The 21,828-nt window shown below is 47.4% G+C and overlaps 2 protein-coding genes across 6 annotated transcripts in view; one reads left to right on the top strand and one right to left on the bottom strand.

Annotated features, from left to right (window-relative positions):
* ADCK5 (aarF domain containing kinase 5) overlaps positions 1–1,184 on the top strand; it is a 34,884-nt gene extending 33,700 nt beyond the window's left edge. For all 4 annotated transcript variants that reach the window (XM_012541984.3, XM_023496653.2, XM_031947373.1 and 1 more), the window contains 3 exons: positions 95–347; positions 629–745; positions 864–1,184. In XM_012541984.3, the coding sequence (XP_012397438.1) occupies positions 95–347; positions 629–745; positions 864–969 (476 nt within the window). In that variant the 3' untranslated portion in view covers positions 970–1,184. The remainder of the gene's footprint in view (positions 1–94; positions 348–628; positions 746–863) is intronic.
* CPSF1 (cleavage and polyadenylation specific factor 1) lies at positions 613–18,749 on the bottom strand. 2 transcript variants are annotated; one of them, XM_031947371.1, is made up of 38 exons: positions 18,588–18,749; positions 16,862–17,035; positions 16,229–16,256; positions 15,982–16,124; positions 15,267–15,347; positions 14,711–14,862; positions 14,275–14,421; positions 12,467–12,606; positions 12,234–12,344; positions 11,968–12,061; positions 11,621–11,708; positions 11,299–11,436; positions 11,034–11,085; positions 10,804–10,898; positions 9,950–10,024; positions 9,662–9,742; positions 9,165–9,254; positions 8,506–8,616; positions 8,054–8,195; positions 7,729–7,907; positions 7,206–7,342; positions 6,941–7,115; positions 6,454–6,660; positions 6,261–6,350; positions 5,716–5,859; positions 5,450–5,602; positions 3,825–3,941; positions 3,537–3,627; positions 3,326–3,410; positions 3,104–3,245; positions 2,870–3,022; positions 2,580–2,756; positions 2,422–2,488; positions 2,267–2,314; positions 1,963–2,118; positions 1,754–1,883; positions 1,530–1,668; positions 613–1,436 (listed from the first exon to the last, which is right to left on the bottom strand). In XM_031947371.1, the coding sequence occupies exons 2-38, from the start codon at positions 17,003–17,005 to the stop codon at positions 1,389–1,391; spliced, it is 4,350 nt and encodes a 1,449-aa protein (XP_031803231.1). In that variant the 5' UTR covers positions 17,006–17,035; positions 18,588–18,749; the 3' UTR covers positions 613–1,388. The 2 variants fall into 2 exon arrangements, with proteins under 2 accessions (XP_031803231.1, XP_031803232.1); XM_031947372.1 differs by lacking the exon at positions 18,588–18,749 and adding an exon at positions 18,130–18,349.
* Positions 18,750–21,828: the final 3,079 nt, after the last annotated feature.

Genomic DNA, 21,828 nt, shown 5'->3' with positions numbered 1-21,828 from the left:
ACCTATGCTTTAAAGTACATGTAAGACAGCTATCACATTCTCCTACATCTCCAGTGTCTAAAACTATAAACATTCCCTCTCCTTCTATCCCAAGATTATTTCCTGTTCTGTGAAATCCTAATGCAACGACCAATTCACATGGGGCAGTTGTGGCGTTCTGGCATGCTGAGCCATGCAGAGACGACCTACATGCAGGAAATGGCTAAGGAACATTTTGCCCGAATCATGGAGGTGCTGAAGGCCTTGCCCCGTCCCATGCTGCTGGTCCTGAGAAACATCAACACGGTGCGCTCCATCACCATAAACCTGAAGTCCCCTGTGGACCGATACTTCCTCATGGCCAAGAGGTTTGTGCCCTTGGAACACAGGTTACCAAAGAAGGGAGGGACTTATCCAGCCAAGTGTTAGCCCCATAAAATGAGGGAGCCTGCATAGAATTGAGAGCTACTGTGCCCCCTTCTCCTCCCCCCCAAAAAAATAACCCATAGCAGAAGGTTTGGGTTATTTGACTGTCTCAGCACTTTCATTATAGCTCCCAGAGAGTTAGAAAAGGATGGGGTAGTAGAGAATGTATAATATACAAAGAAGTACTAATGCTGTGGGTTTTTTGGGGGGGGTGGCGGAGAAGTGCTGTGAGAAGCTGGAGCCGACTGCTGAAAGAACAGACTCAAAGAAACTTATACAGACGGTTTTTGAATTGGGTCAAGGTCACATGGGAAAGCTTCAAGTTTGAAGTTGTCCTCAGGTGAGAGGGGACAGTAACCCTTGTAAAGTGGGGAGAGGGAGAGATGGGGGAGGGAATGATGATGGAGGGACTGGAACCACTACTAGGTCTCACCTTTCCCTCCCTCTCCTGGTTTCAGGTTGGAGATGTTATCAATGCGCCTAACCTCCAAGTTCATCAAATTCCTGGTTTATCTGGGTGTCATGCCTGAACCTGAGGAGGTATTCAAGAAAATGGAGCCCTAGATCTGGGTGGCTCTGTCACACCAACCCCCAGCAGCACAGATCCACCTTCCTCAATGAAAAGAAAGGAGGAGCTGGCGTCAGCCACCGGGGCAGCAAGACCCCCTAGAGTCAAGCGGCCAGGAAAAGAGAGATGACAGGCTCGAGTCTCCTCTGCTTGCTCAGACTAAGGCAAGGGAGGCCCCTTAGGGCAAAGAATAAAGGAGTAGATGTAATGATCAGCCTCCAACCGCTTCCTTGGTTATGGGGTGCTAAGAGAGCAGTCTTCAATGATAGAAAGGCCTGTCTTCACCATGGCCACTTCTTCATAAAAAATAAGTACAACTCTAATAATACTCTTACATACATCCCTACACTCTTTAGTTTCCTTAAAACAAAACCTCTTTGTTTTATCCAAAAGTGTGTATTTGGGATAGGGGCAACTAGAAATGAGCTGTAACACGATCAATCTCCAATAGATCATCCAGAATCTGGAAGGACAGAAAGAGAGAATTGGGTAAGATGAGGGCTCTAAAGCACAGGCAAATATACAATACACACACACAAATTGAGAGTCTGCTTACAATGTCAGGTGTGGTTCCAATCTTCTTGGCAAGCTCTCCACGTTCCATGGTGCTAAGGTAGAGATAACGATTGAGGAGTTCCCCATCAAGGACATTGCGTACGGCATTCTGTAGGATGCGACGGTCAACATGCAGCATCCTGCATTTTGGGGAGATTAAAAACAGTGTCATCTAAGGAAAGGGATGAGTAAGGATGTTAAAAGAAGAGGGCTGAAGAGTCTCACCGAAAGGCACGGGGGTTGAGGCCAGCATGGTGGGGCAGCATAGTAGTCAGGGCATTTTGCAACATCAGTAACCGCCGATATGTCTTCTCCTGCATGGGCAGTAGGAGCCCAATCCCACCATCTAATGTGGCTGGAGGAAAAATGTGAGCAGCATTATTAACTAAAGACCTGGCAAAGGACTCTCCTCCTCTTTCTAGTGACTAACTCACCAAACCATGTGATATGCTTGTTCTCCCAGACAATAGATTTCTTGGTTGGTCCTTCAGCTGCCCCTCGGCATGGTGTCCTCCAGAATGTGTTCACATGGGCACCCACATGGAAGTCTGCCCGTCGCAGCAACCGCATTCCTCCAAAACTCTCCTTGGCTAAGCACATGGGGATGAACTATTACTTTCTTCTCTACTCCCACCCACCTCCCTCAAAACTCACTGAGATGGGTGAAAAGCAGTGATTCTGTGTGGCTTTAGTGGCTCCCTCTAGTCAGGTTTGTGGGAAAAGGTCAATTACACTCACCTTCTGGCAGATACATGTACACCATGAGGTTACGGTCCCGGTCTGACACTGTCGAGGAAGAAAGGGGAAAGGAGAGGGAAGGGTCAGCCAATCCACAATCCATAACTACCTTAGAAAGTTTCCATTCCATTCCTTGGAGCTCCAGGTTCACTCACCTAGAAAGCCAAGCTGAGCACTGTCTACCATGAAATCCACACTGTATACCTCCAGAGGCTTGGCATCCTGAGGATAAATTGAGTTTAGTTTCCTCTCTGAGGGACCAGACCCTCCTCCCAGCCTTTCCTGGGCTCTGACGACACCCTCAGGCCCATACCCGGGACACCAGGCTCAGGGTTTTGCTTTCTTCCTGGTAGCGAAGCAGAGAAATGCTCTTCATGACATCAGCTGCTAGGATGAAATTCTTCACACTGATCATCTGGTGAATGTAGAGCTGTGTGTCGATGAAGGCCATGCCCGTCAGCTCACTGGCCCGAAGACTCCACAAGAAGATCTGGAGAAAACAGAGGGAAGAGGAGGAAGCACAACTTGGGTCACCCGAGGGGAGCCTGGGCAAAGCCCAACCCTTCTGCCCCCAGCCTCTCCCCATCTGGCTGGGGTCATTACCTTTTGGCCAATGGCTGATACCAAGTGACCATTGCAATGACAGAGAGCTGTCACGGGGCCCTTTTGCTCTTTCTCATACAGCACCTTGAACTTGTTCTTTGTCAGTGGCTGTCCTGGTTCTGGGACGACCTCAATCACATCCATAATGAGAATCTGTGGGAGTGGGCAATTGAAAAACTCAGAGCCAGCCACCTCCAGACCCACGTCCCTCCTGTTGTACCCATGGCTGCTTACCCTGCCTCGGCACGTGACCTCCTCGCCCTGCATGAGGCAAGTCCCAGCAGCCACATAGCCCTTAAGGCCAGACACAGTCTCCTCACTTCGAAGGGATACTGTCTTCATGCAAGTGACATGTTCCCATTCCTCCAGCTCTATCCTGCAGAGATCACCCAGAAACGTTGGAGGGGCCTAAAGAAATGCTGAGAATTTAAAAAAAGTTCTGACCCGAGGTCTTACCTGGCATTGGGGATGGCCTCCCAACTGACAGGAGAGATAAGCTGGATAGAGAAGGCCTCCTGCAGGGGATGGATGTAGCGGTCATCTAGCAGGAGAGAAAGAGTCAAGAGTTAGCCTTTCCCCCTCGTCCCATTACTTGTAGAGAGCCCAGTACAGTAGTTGGAGGTGGGAGAGGAAGAAAAAGGCATGGCTAAGTGAGCAAATCACTAACCTCGCTCTATTGTCTCAAATTCCTTTTCTTCGCCTGTCATTCGAGGAATGCGGGTACACAGGGCATTGGTGCTGGTAGCTACAGCATATACCTATTTGGTTTGTTTGGAGGAACCAGGGTTAAGGGGTATAATAATTATGGGTGAGGGGCAGAAGACAGAAAATTCTCAAGAGGTTTAGGAACAAGATAGGGTAGAAGGGATTGGGGATTTCAAGACATCACTAGCTATGGTTTCGATGAGTTCTTAAGCAAATCTAGGAGTGGGAAGCATGAGGACAGGCTGCTAACCTTGGATTCCACGTGATAGGCAACATAGTGAGCTGTGCATCGCAATGGGATCTTCCTTACTGGCCAGGGAGCATCATAGGATAAATAGGCTGGGAGCACACTGATCCGAAGCTCCCCCTGGGGAATCCACAAAGAGAGAGATCAGGAAGGTTCCTAGACCTGGGCAAAACTCTCCAGGCCCCTCTAAATTTAAATGAAATCTAAATTTCCCATTTAAGTTCCCATTCAGTTCAGGAATATATATATATAATATATAACTCTATAGAGTTATAGAGAAGCCCTCTTATTTTAACAAAAATATAAATGCCATCTACCATGAGATTTCTCATCTCCTATACTGTGAAACATTTATGTCCTTTGCCTCAGCCTCTGATGAAGTAGCCAGCCATCCACCACTGTATTTATGCCCTTGATCCCATCTTCTCTAAAATTCCCCCTTCCATCATCCTTATGACCTTCTTCAACTCCTTTCTTGAAGCTTATAAACACACCAAGGCCTTCCCCCCAGAATTTTTAAAACAAACCAAAAAAAACTTGACTTGACCATGTCTTTTTTCTTCAGAACTCCAGAAAAATTTTTGTCTCCATTTCTTTTCCTTTCTTCCTTTTCACTTACAAATTGACTTCTAAATTCACCACTTAAATGAAACTGGTCTCCCATGGCCTTTTTTCAGTCATTCTTACCCTTTCTGTAACATTAGGCAATGCTAAATTCCTTCCTCAATATTCTCAAATTCCTTGGATTTTCATAGCATGGCTTCTCCTGCCTGTCTGGTCATTCTAATCTTTTCTATTGAATTGCCATTCATACCTCAAGTGTATTTATAATCGTTTCCCTACCATATCCTAGGCCTTGGCCTGGGTCATTCTCTTTGAATTCTTAGTGACTGCCACAACTCCCCAAAGTTAGAAAAATATCTTCAGAGAGATTATTTTATTTAAATGATGTTCCACGGGCATCACAAATGTTAAATTCTTAACTCAAAGCACAGACTTCTTACAACTTTTCTATTCCTGGTGAATGTGCCATTATTTCAGACACCCTGGTTTAAAATCATCATTACCTTCTTCTTTACTACTTCTTTCCTCATTACTCTGCATTTAATCAGTTGTCATGTCTTGCCAATTCTTCCTTTATAATTTCCCTGTACCCATTTGCTTCTCTCCATTCACAATGACAAGCATCACTCCTTGCTTTAGACTATTACAATAGGCCCTAATCAGAGTGGACTTCCAGTATCTTCCCTCTCCTGTCCAACTTTCACATAGCTGACAAAATAATCTTTAAAAGCAGAAATCTGTCCACGTCACACTACTGCTAAATCAATGACTCTGTGATATGTTCTGGGACAACTCAGATAGAAAAATAGACTGATATACTGCAAGGTCACAAGAGCCAAGCTAAGGCTGTATTTTACAGAGCTCTGAAGATTGCAAGAGAGTCATGACAAAGTGCTGCTATGTAGAGTAGTCTGGCAGTCATATGAAAGATCAGGTTGCACAAATAGCAGATCTTGAGGAATAATAATCCATATATGGGGAAGGATGAGGGGTTAGGGTTAAGCAGTAGAATGCAGAAAAAGGGAGGGATATATGAAGGACTTTTGTTCCTATTTCATTCCTACCTGTCTGTTGAAGTACAAGAATCCCCTTGGACAGTTGACATTGTGAAAAGGGGCAAAGGAGTCGATGGGGCCATCAATACCCATGGGATGCAATCGAAGGGCTCCCCGACCAGTCACCAGCAACCAATGGGGTGAGGGACCACAGATGAACACCTTGGTAAAGGAGAAGTATTAAAACTGTTTCAGACCTCATCCAAAGTTTCCAGCCAGTCTCACTGACCACTCCTCATGTCATCTACCTGCCCCACTCCCCCATTCTCACTGACCCCCGAATAGCCATAAATATCTTCAAAATAACGGAACCGAGCCACACGGCCCCGAGCACCAGCACCCTCTTCAGCCCCACCCCCTTCTGGCTTCTTCTTTGATGGCTTTGGTTTCTTCTCCCTGAAGTTGATGTTGTGGGGAACCTAAGGCACAGAAGAAAAGAGGGGGGGGAGGGGAGTAAGAGGGGAGATGGGGGCAACACCCCACCATACCTGAAGTGGTTTCCAGGTAGTATGGAGAACCCTGACACCGAGCAATAAGAACCATCCAAGCAGCCCAATTACTTTACAGCTCTCAAATCTTGGTAAAAATAAAGAATGGGTCTTGCTCCAGGTCACACGAACGGCTAAATATTAAACTTATTTCAAACTTGGCTCCTGTCACCCCAGCCCTGGCATCACCATGAAGACTTCCCCTTGACCGCTGTTACTTGTGGCTTGGAGCTTTGCCTTCTCACACAGTCATGGCCCTACCCCTCATGAATGGACCCGTAGGTTTATAGCCTACACTGAAGATAAACCAGAGGAGCCAGGGGCTCAGGTACCTTTTTGAACCGCACTTTGAGGTTGCTCTGACCAAGCTGGGAGTCATGGGCAAAGGCTTCATAGATCAACAGTTCCTGGTCTACATGAACCTAAGGGAGGTGTTGAGGGAAGAGCTGTGAGGGTTGGAGGATTGCCCCTGGCAATAAGGGAAATCATTTAGAGGAAAGGGGGAATCCTATGTATAAAACTCACCAGCAGATAGGGACGGGTCTGACGGTTACCCAGGGCAACCAGTAACACCTCCTTAACAAGAGGAAGTTCTCCTTGCCTTGTCACTTCTTCTTTCTTGGTGTCTCCTTGGGTGGCGGGCTGTCCAAAGGAGCTGTCTACTAGTACCCGCTGCCCAACAGGGAAATTCTTCACTAGAAACACTAAGCGCCAGTCTGGGAGCTGATAGATCTAGGAAAGAGAAGAAAAGGGTTAAGTGGCCAAAAGGTCCTTCCCTTCCCAATCCCATTCTCTTGTATCAACGCACCAAGACCACAGAGGTAAGAGGTAGAGGACCACAACTCCATAGCCCCATTAATACAAGGAGGCTGTGTCAGTGGAGGTTACTGCTGTCCATGGGCCCAAAAACCTATACTAACTCAGGTCAAGTTTATTCACCTACGTTTTCCCAGTCTGGCATCAGCACACCTGGGTCAGTGGGGAAGAGGGAAGAGGGTCATGGGTCACTCACTTCCATGGCCCCACTTTCTCGTACTAGCACACACCAGTGCGTGGGCTCTGCTCTATATGGGGGAGGGTCCCGGTCAGCAGGTGGGAGACTGCTCCTTCGAGCCTCTTCTTTGCTGGGACTGAACAGGGAACTGGAATCTCCGTACAACATCTCCTCTTCATCATCCACAGTGGGGCTGGAGGCAGACGGTGACAAAACAAAGCACAGTCAGGCTTCATACACAAAAGTTTTAGCCCTTGGCCCTGACCCCTTCCCATATATATACCTGATCTCAGGTCCCAGGCCCTCAGCCTCCAAGCCCCCTCGACCTCCCAGCTCATCCTGGGACCCAGATGCTCTACTCTCAGTGGTGAACATCCCACTGACATCCCGGTACACACAGAGTGCGATCACCTTTGACTGCTGTAATAAGGAAAGAATAAGAAGTCAGCACACCATGTCAGAGGGGTGGGGAAGGCAACTGGTGGTCAGAAAAGAGGATCAAGAATATGATTTGGGTGTAAGAAAAATCAAAAGGAGTCATTTTTAGAAATTATAGGGAGATTTAACATATTTAACATGAATTGAACTACCTGGCAGCTAGGGATGGAGGTGGGGGGAAGGAAGGGAAAATTTGGAACAAAAAGTTTTGCAAGGGTCAATGTTGGAAAAATTACCCATGCACATGTTCTGTAAATTAAAAAATATATATAGGGGGAAGGGGATAGAAAAGGGGAAATGAAGGAAGAGAATTAGATCTAGGATGAATGATTAAAAAGTAGGATTGAAGAGCAGGGGCATTTCCCTACATGATGCAAAGGGGGTTTGTGAAGAGCCAGGCGATGGTTCCTTCCCCCATAGGAATCACTTTTCAGAAGAAACATAGTCACATGACCCTCAGCACTCATGATGACTACATATGGATCAGCAACAGCACATTGCACAATGGGAGAGCCCAGGTCCACAGGAATGAAGTGCAGCTGGTTCACTGAAAGGCAAGCGACAGAACCATCATCATACCAGGGCCAAACCCCATTCCCCTACCAATGAAGAAGCAGGCCCATACTCAGGCTTGATTCTTCTACTATGCTTCTCCCAAGGCTTTTCCCCAATCCCAGGCTCCAAAGCGCTCACCTCCCTCTAGCAGACGAATACCGAGGGGCGATACCTGGACAATATAGCGATTGTCACCAATGTTACCGGCATAGACAGTGGGACCCTGCGTGGCAAAGCCACTCGTGTCCAGTTCCATGATCTCTTGGCCTGTCTGTAGAATCTAAGGGGTAGAAGATATTAGACCTCAGGTCTAGGGTCTAAAAGCACCTTTTTCCCAATGAAGAATTACATGGGTATTTATAAATAGCTATCATCTCTAAAACTTAAAGACCATCTATCTTGCCTCCCATAATTTGTGAAAACATACCAAGGAACTCCTCTAAGAGGTGAAGTGATTTGCTGAATAGACTGGACTCCAACATAGGGTTCCTCATTTCCAGTTAAGGGTTCTTTTCTCTAACACCAATCTGTCTTTCAGTACTCCATCCTTACCCCATGTCAAAGTCCTCCTTCCCTTACTGGCCCCTCACCATGGTAGAGTCTTCACGGCTGAGAATAAGAAAGCCATGTCTCTTCCCATCATCTTCTGTTTCTGGAGAGCTGGGCTCCTGTTCTGGCCCCTCCCCCTTGGTAGTTTCATCCTGGGGGTAGAGAAAGACATAAGATTAGGGAATCCAAAATAAGGGGAAGAAAAGAGACAAGTGAGGAAGCCTACATGGGGTGCCAGAAGAGGGGTGGAGAAGAGACACAAAGAAAAGTATCAAGGAGATTTTAAGGGATTGTCCCAAGATCACTCAAGCAGAGCAAGAAAGGGGATTTGAACCTCAATGCCTTGACTCCAAATCTAGAACTTTTTCCATTCCAACATACTTTAAGATGTCAATTACCAACTTTTTAATTAGCAATTATTCATTACATTTTCTTACTCTTCATTTTAAGTTGTTATTATAGAAGTGCCTAGACCATGATATTCTCAGTTACCGGTGCCTAGGGGAACAAACCTGATCTCCTGGCTTACACCACCTTAAGTCAAGCTCCAGTATTCAAAAGTACCATCAGAAAGAGATGGGAAGAGGAAAAGAACTGGGGTGAGTAGGAACAGCCAAGGGGAAGGCCTCATTCTAGCTCCTGTGTTAGCTTTGACAAGGCTTAGGGCATGGTGGGAGGATCCCCAAGGGCAGGGTCTGACCTCTTCCTTGCGTAAGGGTGCAATGACCGTCCACATATCATAACAGCCAGGCAGCTCAAAGGTGGTCACCACCTGGGGCCGAATGCTCTTCTGGAGGGGCAAACATTTGTTGGGGAAGTCATCCCCTGAGGTACCCTTTATATCCACCTCGGGCCCCGCCCCATTTCCCACTCCTGCCTCCTGGGATGCATTACAGGGAGGGTAGGAAGCAGCACATGTTGGGATTTAGTCTTCCTGACTTTCCCCCCAGAAATCTCCATTTGTTCCCAGCTGCTGCTCACAGGCAGTCCAACAGGAGGCAGGGAGCCCAGGAAGGGACCAAGAGTAGCGATTCCTGTGGCACTGGTACCAGACCTACAGCACACACTCTCTGCCACAGGCCTTCGCAGGGTGCAGGACCAGCTCCCTCTTTCCCTTTGCTATCAGTTCTGATAGTCCCTCTTCACAGTTCCCCTCACCTCCCAGACCAAAGGAGAAGATAATAGGTTTATCATCACCTGAAGCACAGACAATGCTCCATTCTTCCCATAACCTGAGCAAACCACAATTTCCAGGTCTGGCTCTGGGCTGTTCTGAAACTATAAAGCAGGTAGCAAAGGGAAACAGCATCAGTCAGAGGATCCCCACTAGTGCCCAGAATGGCCATCAATATTGTGGTCATCTATAGTTCTTCCGCTTTCCCCATCCTACCTCAAGGTCCCAACCTTATTCTGTGAGGCTAACATCAGGGCTGGAACTCCAGCTGCCTCCCTTCAAAAGAAAAATGCCCCAAGTGGGGTGGATACCTCCTCAGATAGGAAAGCTGGTTCCCCCATGGCAGCATTAGCACAGGGTCCAATATTCAGGATGCTGTCACACACCTGAAAAATTGAGAAGCAGCAAAGATATTAGAAAAATAGTTCCTATCTACATAGGAAAAAATAGTTCCTATCTAAGGTTTGCAAAGCATTCTGTATCCATTCTGAACTTGATAGCTAAGTCTGATTATCATTTTCATTTTACAATGAGGAAATCAAGATTCAAAACGCTAAGATGTCTTGCCTAGGGTCATACAATTTACAAATTTTTGATACAGAACTTGAACACCATTCTCTTTGACTCTAGGTCAGGTATCTGCCCAGTGGTTCTCAAACTTTGTTCTCAGTATTTTTATACTATTAAAAATTACTGAGGATCTTTCCAAAGTTTTTGTTGATATGGGTTTTTTTTTAATATACATATTTATCATATTATAAATAAAAGCTAATTTTGAATTTGTAGACCCTCTGAAAGGGTTTTGGAGACTGCCTCCCCAAGATTTTCTGGACCACACTTTGAGAATCATTGCTCCAGTCTGCTATGCTTCCTCAATTGGGCAGGAGATAAAAGTTGGAGATGAGAAAATAGAACAGATGAGAGAAAACAGACTGAGAAAGGGAATAAGAAGAAAGTAAAGGCAAAGGGGCAGAAATTATGAGGAAAAAAGATGAATATCACAGACTGTTAAGTCAGAAAGACAGATACGAATTAAGGGCCCAATCCACCCTTTCCACAATTCAGTCAAAGCCTATGTAGAAATAGAAAACTGATGGGTGGGTGGGTGTGGCAAAAGTTCTTTCAAGGACAAATCCCTTTCCCTTTCTAATTCACTCTCTCTCACCTCAAAGGAGTAGGTGGCCAATTGGGTACCAGACTGGGCTTCACTGCCATACACTTCAATCTCATCCACCTCATCCTGGGGAGCTGACTTCCCACCTGCAATGTCAGCCCAATCAGACACTCTCAGGCCCAGGATCAGATTCCCCTGAAACACGTACCCCACCCTGATTCAAAATCCCAGCTACCTTTCCTCATCCCCACCCCCAAGGCCAGGCCAGTGTCCCCCACCACCTGCCCAGCCCAGCGTGGACTCCACTCGCTTCTTTTTGACAGGCGGCTCATCCTGAGGAAATAATAACAAAAATTCACATTTATGTAATACTAAATTTGGTGTTTACATAAAAACACAAAAGTTGGGGAAAAAGAAAGGGAATTATTGTGGGAAACCTTGTCATGACTACCCCTTCCTGTTCTCCAACTCCCTGTACCGAGGCCCCTTCCTGCTACTGACCTGGAGGGTCGTCAGGGTGTCTTCATGTAGCATAAGAAATCTTACCTTGTCAGATACCTCCCGTGATGGGGCTTCTCGAGCAGAACTGGCTGGTGGTTCCTGTAGTTTCTCTGTATATTTGAGTAGAAGTGAATTCCCAAGACGGGAGCCCAAAAAAAGGTAACCTGGCTCCATGGTGATCATCTGGGGAGATGACAGAAAGGAGAATATACCAGAAGGCCTAAAAGCTTTCTGTTCCTGGAAGCCATTCCCCACCTACTGCTTCCCAGGATCTGCTTCCCCCAACAAGTTTGTCTTTCCCCCCACAATGGCTCCTCCCTAACCCTCCCAAGGGAAGGGAATGTCTATGTTCATCACATGAACTCACACAGGTGGTAAGAACACTAGCAGCTGCTTTGTCGAAGTGAAAGGATCGGACACTGCGCATCCCATCTGTGATAAGTGTCAGTACATAGCTGGAAAGAGAGGGCAGAGTCAGGGGACAGAATTCTACTTGAATTATCAGATCTCGAGCTGAATGTCCTGAGAAGACTAAACTAAAGCTTCATTCTATTAGGGAAGGAATTAAGGCCTGAAAAGAGTACTAGCAGTGAGCAACATAGTCTGATTCAAATCCAAGTCTTTGGACGCAGACCCTGAGAAGGAGGAAGCAGAATCAGAAGCAGGACAGAGGGAAAACATGCAAAGAAGGGCTGGAAGTCAGGGCAGGCTCACATCTCTCCCCCTTTCAAGGAGATGACCATCTTGTCATAGGATATGAAAGCAGCCTGAGCACAATCCAAGGTGATCTTCACTCCATCCTGCATGCCTAGAAGCAGAGAGAACACATCAAGCATCTACGACTCACACCAAAGTCCCAATTCTTCCCACTGAGCCCATTTTCCTCCAACTCTATTCATCTTACACACACACACACACACACACACACACACACACACACAACTCCCTCCCATCCTTCCTTCCATCCCTGGCTGGCTCACGTAGAGGGAAGGCTGTGGTGCCGGCAGTGAGGCTGTTGAGGGAAACACCATAGGGCGGGACACTCTGATTCAGGTAGAGCAGGGAGTTGACGGCAAAGATCACTACTCCTCCTGGGAGGAAAGGTAGATAAGCAGGTGGGGTTTCCCAGAAAAATCTCCCAACCCTTCTACCTCCCTTAGAGAAAGAGACTCCTCTTTAGAGAAGTGGGTTGGTCCCCAACCCCACTGCTCACCTATTGGTTTGGGTACTGCCAGCGCTTGGGTACAGTCAAAAGGCAAATTGGTGAGGGACCAGATAACTGGGTGAACCTTCTGCAGAATGTTCAGAGAGATGGCAACAATGGAGCATGTATCCTGTCGTACAGCCACACGCCTGGTCAAAGAAAATACAGGAGTTCAGAAGCTGCCAGGAGCTTTTGGGGGTTTTTTTGGTGGGGAAATAGGGGTTAGGGGTGCTTGAAAAGGCTTCAGGCTCATCATGAACCATGTATCCTACAGAAAGTCCCCTATCATAAGACACGGAGGGAGAAATCCAGGAGGAAGTAGATCCATTTTGTAAGGAGCATGCATCATGCTAAATAACCCCTCCCCCCATTAGAATGTGGGATAAGTACACAAGAAATCATCAGATACAGATGGGCACAAAAGATATGTATCTAGAGAGGTGGTAATGTTATCTTATTTTATTATCTTATTTTAAACAAAATTAAATAGGATAAGTTTCAAATTGGATAGATACAAAATATTCAAAAGAAATGAAGGTTGATCCTTATTAAAGAAAGAAGCTCCAAGTACTGAATTAAAAACAATCAGGGCTAGACTCAATATCTGCACCTCCTCTGTAGATTTTCTCTGAGGCTTGATTTACTAATTAACCCAGAAGTCTTTGCCATAGCCCCCAGAGATATAAAACTGTCAAAGTAACATCTTGGATTGATGTTGTGTAGAATCCAAAAACTTGTCTTTAAATGAAATCTGATAAACACCAGTGTAGAGAATAAGTATCTGGCTCACAAGGTCAAAAGGTGGACAATGGTCACATAAATTCCTATGGGATAAGCTATATGGGAAATTTTCTACAATTAAGCAGACAACCAAGGCCTTCTTGAAGGACAACAATAAATACCCAAAGGTTAACAGAGTAAGGAATGCATTAAGCTCACCTAGACTCCCAAAGATATCAAACTGTTAGAAATTGGAAAGACTGACTTCTTTATTTGGATTCAAATCCAAATTCTTAAGCATTCTCACAGTGGAATCTTAAGAATTCAGACTTCATAGACTTTCATGAGTTCCTCTACTCCATAGCTGGGGAGAAATCCTCTCTACAGCAATCCTAATAAGTGCAGACACTGCTTGATCCAATAATGGGAAATTCACTTCCTTCCAAAGCAATCTACTTTTCTTTTGAACACCTCTGATTATTAGGAAAGTTTTCTTTAAATAGAATCAAAGTCTACATCTCTACTAGCCTTATTAGTTTTGCCCCTGAAACTCTTCCCCGTGACAATAAATGCACTGGGTAGTGAACTGAATGGATGCAGTACTACTACCAAAAAAAAAAAAAAAAAAAAAAGTACCCACTATATAATCACAAGCACATTTCAGAAGAAACCACGTTAGGGAAAAGAAATATCTGGCAACTATTTGGGTGCTGTAAAACCAAACATTTATAGTGAAACCTTTAAAGAAATGGAAAATTCTCTATGGTACCTGTAAACTCAGCCTGTTTTTGTTTTTGTTTTTTTTTTTAAAATAAGAATGCTAGACTGAATTAGGGAAGGAGCAGAATTCAAACTCTATCAATGGCATTCATTATCTGTGACCACAAGCAAGACATTTACCTCCCTAAATCTCAGCTCTCTTTCCTCAAAGACAGAGACAATAATATCTTATAGTGTTGCTCTCAATAGTTTGTGAGGGTTAAACAAGAGTATGTCCGTAAAGCACTTACTCTGAAGGTCCCAAAGCACTATATATTTGTCTACTGTCACTGTTATTTTCATGACAAATATCAAAGAGGACAAAGAAAAGGCCTTACCCTGGCCAGGTCTGATTGGGCTCAAACAAGATGAGGAGAGTGGGCTCATAGTACCCATGAAGGAACTGCAGATCAATGATGTTCAGGAGCTTCTCATCCAAGGCCCGAACGTCAATAATATAGCTTGGCAGGAAGCTTGACTTCTGCCTGGGGAGAGAGATTTAGGAGAAAAGGGAGGGGAGAACTCTATATGAAGTCCCCATTCTGGGCAGTTCCAATTCATGGCCAAAAAGCAGATCCAAACATAAATCTCTCCCCAACCTGGAGAGCCCTTGCCCTTCCAATCCAAGTATATACCTACAAAACAAGGGGTTCCAAGAAAGATAAGACTTCCAAAAGCCCAATTCCAAATATATGGAGAAACCCCAGGTTCACAGATCCCAGCTTTTCTCCAGGATATCAGGAATCCCCTCAACCCCTCTTCTTTGACACTTACCCTTCCCCTACCAGCCCTTCATGTTCTTCTGCCAGGCTCTCCCTCCTGAAGGGCAGCACTACAAGTCGTGTTCCATAGATAAGCATGACTGCACAGCGTCCATCAGGGTCCACTCGCACCCGGGGTGTGTGTACATTCTGGACAAAACCATCCTAGGATGGGGGAAAAGGGTTGAGGGAGAACACAAGGCCAGATTCGCACCTGTCAAAGCCTGTGCAAGGATGCAGAGAACCCCATCCTGAGAAGAAGTGTAATGGGGAACAGATAGGTAGTATCAAGACCAGCACCAATTTAGGTCCACAATGAACATATCTGAGGCACAGAGACATTTCTCCTATTGTAGAGAAAGGGAAACTCAGAGGATTTTAATCTTTTTAAACATTTTTTTTCTATTTTTAATTTTTAATCTAGTTTCCCCCTACCAAAAAAACCCATAGGCCCCGACTTATAGGGTTCAGCCTGAGAAGGGTAGGAAGCTACAGGCACACAGAACCAGATACTGGAGCATGAGGGAAACAATTCATAAGGTGTAGGGATGGGGCATACAGACTCTTACCCTCAGCTCAGGCTCCTCAAAGTAATGTAGTGAGAGGGTCTTCAGGTCATGAGTCCCAGGGTCATACTCTACTACTGACAGCTGAAAATCAGGTGGAAAAAGAGAAGAGTTAGTTTCACTCTTGATTCCTCACACCATCCCAGGCACACACAGGGATTCTGTATCCATATCCTGGTACTAGACTGACTGTATTATCTCTCTTTGAAGCCACAAGGGCAAAGGAAATAAAGTCAGAAACATAATGGGGAATCTAAAAGTTCACTTCAGGGGTAACCTTGTCTAAGGACCCATCTGTGACCCAAGGCTAGGGAAGGTCTATCCAGGTCAGAATCCCTCACTAATACTACAAGCAAAATCCATGAGTTAACTGATGTACAGATGGAGATTATTGAACTAGAACAACTGGAGAACTAAGGTAGACATGTAATATTTTCCAAATCAGAAGCCTTTTTTTTTTTTTTTTTTAAGAATTATACTTTGGGGAACTTCAATCAAGAATCATGGAATCTTGGCTAGGGAAAGGACTCCTAGTAGGGCAATTACCCCAATCCCTAAGGAAAAATTTCCACTTTCTGTAGTTATCCAAATATACCCAAATAGATCCAGAAAATGTGTGGATATTATTATTACAGAGATGGAAACATAGAGAGGAAAAAGTAATCTACCTTTGCCTTGTTCTCTTCTCCCCCTCACCCGTACCAAGTAGCCCTGATACCTTGGCATCTTTGAAACTGAGAAGTAGGGCATCTCTTTTGGCTCCAGCAAGCTGCACACTGGCCATTGACATGACATTTCCAAAAAAGGAGAAGGAAGCCACCAGTTCCAGCTTTTCTTTATGTTCCTTGTGTAATTTCCCTTCTGGGAGTAGAAGCAAAGGTATATTGGGATGAGGAACTGCCCACAGACAACCCTACCCTCTGAAGTACCAGACCTTCCTCTCTATCCATTGGCCAGCTGCTTACCTGCGTTCCGATCACTCTTAGTTGAAGTCTTGGGAAAAACAAACACAAAGGAAAAGTCAGATGATGCAAAGTAAATTCCCCTCCCCTTGTCCCTCCCTGCTCCCCTTTCCTGCTAGGGTCACAGAATTATGGGGGCTATAGGAGGAACAAGGTCAGAAGCCTAAGCAACTGGGAAGCTTTTTCCTACTGCTATTTACCACTCCACCCTTAGCCCTAGGAAGGGAATAAACCAAGTAAACCAGTGAACTTAGCTAAATGTGCACACGCACACTTCCTCTCCCTCTTTGTCTCTTTCTTCCCTTCTCTCCCTCTCCCTTTCACCCCCCTTTCTACCTCTCCCTTTCTCTGCTTCTCCCTTCTCTTTCACCCCCTTTCCCTCTTTCTATCTCCTTCCTTCCTTCTCTCCCTCTCCCTTTCTGTCTCTATTTCCCTCTCTGTCTCTCCCTTTCACCCCTTGCTCTGTCTCTAATTCCCTCTCTGTCTCACCCACTCTCTTTTCCCCCACTTTTCCTTCTGTCTCTCTCTTTCTCACTACTTTGGAAACCAAAGTATTGTGGACAAGGTCAGGGATGCATTTGTTAGGTAGAGACATGCTGAGAGGGAATGTGAATACGGAAAAGTTAAGATGTTTACCTCAGCATCATGGTTGAGCCGGTATACATAAAGCTGTGAAGTCCCAGCCACCACAAGGTTACGTTCAGCATTGCTGAAAAAATTGCAATACATGGAAAACTCCAGGCCCGTAGGAGGGTGGGCCTGCTTGTACACAGCATACATGGTGGTGATTGAAGGAAAGAACCTCACAACCTATAAAACAATATGGGAGAGGGATCAAGTTGATTGCTGGTAACCACCATGTACCAGAACCAGACACTCCCTCAGAGATCCGGCTGAGACCTACATAAGGTCATCCATGCCCCACAACACCTTCAGAGACTATTCTTTGGGCTGTACCCGAATCTCCCTTACACATACACTACTCCCAGAGAGCTCAGTCTAACCCTGCACCCCCCTTCCCTAGGTTTTCCATCACGGTTATACTCCTTTCTGAGCCCTGACCTTCCCCATAGGCTGGCTCCCTCATATCCGTGCTTCCCAGGCACACTCACTTCCTCCACCCTGACAAACTTATCCAAAACTGGCCTTATTTAAAAAAAAAAAAAGATAACAGGTTATATGCATGGGTAACTTTACAGCATTAACAATTGCCAAACCTCTTGTTCCAATTTTTCACCTCTTACCCCCCCCCCCCCCCCTAGATGGCAGGATGACCAGTAGATGTTCAATATATTAAAATATAAATCAGATACACAAAAAGCCTACATTGCTCTTATCTTTCTCCCTAAATTTGCTATTCTTCCTGACTTCACCTTCACAAACTTGCTGAAACCCTGTCTTTCAAAGCCCGGCTCAAACATCACCTTGAGGAAGCCTTCCCCGATTCCCATTTAATCTGTGATGGCCATTTCCCTCCCAGCTCAGGGAGGGCTTTGCTTGGTCCCTCTTCCATGGATTTAGCATTTCTATATGAGAAGCATCTGTCCCTGTCTCGTTGCCCTGTAAGCTCTATATGGGCAAGGAATGGCTCTTCCCCAGCACTTAATACCCCCTGCGGGGTTCTGCACACAATAAATAAGTCAGGCATCACGCGGGGATGCCCGGGAAAAGGGGAGAGAGCACCGAGCCTGGAGTCAGCAGGAACTGGATTCACATTTGTGGCCCTAGGCAGGCCCCTCAGCCTGTGTGCCTCAGTTTCCTCATCTATAAAATAGGACGATAACAGTCGCTGCCCGCTGGGGCTACTGTGGGGACCGAGTGGGGTGACGTTTGCAAAGTGCTTTGTGAACCTTAGTGTGCGGGACGTGCACACATACAAACAGTGACTATCGTTAAAAAATGACCTGAAGGCTCAGGGAACAGGCCACCAACCACTACGTGGTGCTAGGGTCGGACATCCATCGCGCCGCCTTCCCTCTTGGGCAGGACCCTTCTCTCTCACTGACCTTCCAGACAAGCGCCCAAGCTCCCTCCCTCCGAGCCTTCCCCGTAGCCCGCTCTCCTTGAGCCCCCAAGCCTACTTCTCTCAGGTCCTCCCTCAGCCTCTCCCCCACTCCCCCGGGCTCCCCTTCAGCATCTTTCCCTCCTCCCAGAGGCCAACCCTCCTCCAGGGGGGCCCCGGATCATTCATTTTCTCCTCCCCCTCCCCGACTACCCTTCGGCGCGCTCCCCCCCCCCCCCCCCCGCGCCCCGGCGCGCTCCCCCCCTCCCGGGTTCTTTTCCGCCTCCCCCCTTCAGGGTTCCCCATCTTCTCCCCGCCCCCCGAGCCCCCTCATTGCTAACGTTCTTTCCCCTCCCCCACCTGGACCGCGCGCCGCCCCCTCTGCCTCTCCACGCGTTCTCACGCGGTCCCGCTCCCGGCGCGCGCCGGCCGCGGCCGTTGGGCTCGCGGCGGCAGGCTGGGGAGAAGAGATGGGGAAGGGAGCGAGCCAGAGGACGTCTCGGAAATTGTTCCGGCCGCTCCGCGGAACCCCAGTACCAACGTTCCGGCTCTCGTCCCGCCCCCTTCCCTGCTCCGCTCCTCCTATGTGTGCCCCGCCCCTACCCGGGTAGTCGAACGTCGGAGAAGCGTGGGGGCGGAGCAAGCCGCGGGCCGGAAGAGCTTCCGGCTGCTCTCCTCGGCGCCTGCGCATGAGCAGCCCCTGCCCTAGTAACGGGAACCTCAGTAAAGGGGACCGGACTCGGCATCTTCCGCAGGCCCGGGGGTGATGGGCCGCCTTCCTCCTTTCAGTCGTTCTTAAAACTTTTTTCCCCTTAAAAAAGGACTTAACCCTTTCGCCCCGTCCGGGGCTGCCCAACGAAAATAGAGAGTGCCCCTCCCCCCCAGTCTGGTGCTGCGGGAGCTGGTCCCCTCGCTCCCGGCCTCAGAGGCTCCCGGCTTCCGGGGGCTCTCGGCCTCGGGGGCTCGGCCTCAGGGGCTCTGCCTCAGAGGCTCCCGGCTTCCGGGGGCTCCCGGCCTCGGGGGCTCCAGGTCTTGGAGGCTCCCGGCCTCGGGGGCTCCAGGTCTTGGAGGCTCTCGGCCTCGGGGGCTCGGCCTCGGGGGCTCCCGGCCTCAGAGGCTCCCGGCTTCCGGGGGCTCTCGGCCTCAGGGGCTCTGCCTCAGAGGCTCCCGGCTTCCGGGGGCTCCCGGCCTCGGGGGCTCCAGGTCTTGGAGGCTCCCGGCCTCAGAGGCTCCAGGTCTTGGAGGCTCCCGGCCTCAGAGGCTCCCGGCTTCCGGGGGCTCTCGGCCTCGGGGGCTCGGCCTCAGGGGCTCTGCCTCAGAGGCTCCCGGCTTCCGGGGGCTCCCGGCCTCAGGGGCTCGGCCTCGGAGGCTCCCTCTCTCCATTTTAGGCTCCCCAAGCCCCTTATAAGTGGGGACTCTGCAGAGGGGACTCCGGGGAAATCCTCCGTCCCCAGATCCTAACGACTCTACCCCCGACCCTCTGCCTGTGGCTCTTTCAGTCGCAGCCACCCCCCTTCATTCCTGAGCTGCCCTCGCCCCTCACCTCAGCATGACGACCTGAACTAAAAGTGAAGAGGTCCTGGGTAGTGTATCGGACAGAAAATCCCTGGCGCAGGCAGGGAAGGCTTAGTCGATGGTCCCACTCTGGAGCAATCGGCCAGTCTGAAATCCAGCTTATCCCAAGCCCCTGAGACCCACCCTCTGTAGGGGTCTCAAGCAGTCTCACCTTGCCATGGCCTGTCAGAAATGCCAGTCGTGTCTCTTGAGATTAAATTTTCCCTATAAAATCTATTTAGGGCCATCCCGTGGTTGATGCCTTCTTTTGGGTCAGCCCCCCAGGACGCTCTGGTGTCTCTTCAGCTTCTCCTTCCCCCCTGCCACAGTGGGATCTCTCCTAACTCTCCTGTGCTTTCTGATCCCACTTCTCCTTAAGGCCAAGTAATTTTTAGGATGCTAAGCCCCTTTCAGGATTTAGCCTGCCAGCCGAGGACATGCATGGGGTGCTCCATGCACCCAGCTCCATGGGGTATTCTCTTTCTTCTGGGTAACCTGAGTTCCACTGAAGAACTTGTCATTCATATGCTCTCCCACTCTCCTTATCATTCCCCGTTTCTATTGTATCCCTTTATTTTGTTTGTAACCTCTTCCCTAAATAAATTTACCTTTTGCCAAGGAGAATGACCATTGTGAATTCTTCACATGACCGACCCCCAACTTTTGGTGCCTCATATCTTTTGGTGCCAGACTCCATACCATAGATCATATCATGTTGGTCCTGGATCCACCTCAAAAAGTAATCTTAACTTCCTCAAAATTTCCTAGAGTACTCTTGTCAGAACCTCTTCTTTGCTAATATGGCATTCTGCCTTGAATCTTTTAGCCAAGGTATCCACTAGCACTTGACCCTCTCCTAATTATGGTAGATGAGCATATTTTTGGTAGTTATATGGTACCTTACAATCTCTTCTCTCCCTTCTCCGTTTCAGCTAGGAAACAAGTCAAACCTGGGCAGAGCTTCTCACTCTTCATATATCCTCTTTGTTAGGTTAGCCCCTAATCCCTTCTTCAATAGCTTCCTGATTGACTTCCCTGCTCCAAGTCTTTCCTCTCTCCCATCCAGCTCCCATCTAGTAGCCAAATTATGTTCCTAAATAAGGGTGTGGCCTGATCAAAGAGTCAGGATTCTTAAGTCAGGAAGACTTAAAGGCCTGAGACATAGTAAATTCTATTTAAATGTTATCATTGTTAATAATTGTAGAACTAATCAGGACATAGTTATAACCAGGGAATGGCTGGGTCAATCAAATGTAGAGTAGATTGCTGAGTTATGGGACTCTGCCAAAAGGGAGTACCAAGTAGGCCACCTGGACCTTTGATGCACAATAAGTTTTCTGCCACCTTGCAGAAATGCCTTTGTTGAGCAAGGAGCAGTGATTTGTGAACATGGGAATGGGTGTCCGAGGGTCACAGCTAGTGGCTCGTGAGAAGGGATGCTTTGACAGGGCCTCTCGCCTAGGAACAGGTTGCTGGCGTGGCTGGATTGGCTCTCCTCCCATTGACAGATACCACACACCTGCAAAGCTCAAAGCTGCTTCTCTGAATGATGATTGAGGATTGCTTACTATTTACACTGATCACAGTTGCAAAAATGTAAATCAACAAGGCTGTAGGGCATAATAAATTGGAGCACTTTTCACACTCTGAGTCTCCTGCCTCATTCATCTCACCTCTGAGATCAAAGGGCTCATAAGCTATGAGCCCTTAAAAGACAGCTGCAACAGTAGATGTGAATGAATAGTTAATATGAAAGATCCTGGCTAGGGAATTTGAGGCTAGTGGACAAAGTACTGGGCTTGCAGTCAGGGAAACCCATATTCCTGAGTTCGAATCTGACCTCAGAAATTTACTTAGCCATGTGACCCTGGGCAAGTTACTTAACCCTCTTTGCATCAGTTTCCTCCTGTGTAAAATGAGCTGGAGAAGGAAATGGCAAGCCATTCAACTGTGTTTGCCAAAAAAATCTCAAATGGGGTTAAAAAAAGTCTGAATCGACTAACAATATAACAAATGGGCTTTGGGTCAGTGGATGTATAAGCTTTAA

Source organism: Sarcophilus harrisii, chromosome 1 (assembly GCF_902635505.1).
Source record: "Sarcophilus harrisii chromosome 1, mSarHar1.11, whole genome shotgun sequence".
In the NCBI taxonomy this organism is placed as follows: Eukaryota; Metazoa; Chordata; class Mammalia; order Dasyuromorphia; family Dasyuridae; genus Sarcophilus; species Sarcophilus harrisii.
The sequence above is the reverse complement of the archived record's forward strand: the minus strand, read 5'-3'. Positions and strand labels throughout refer to the sequence as shown.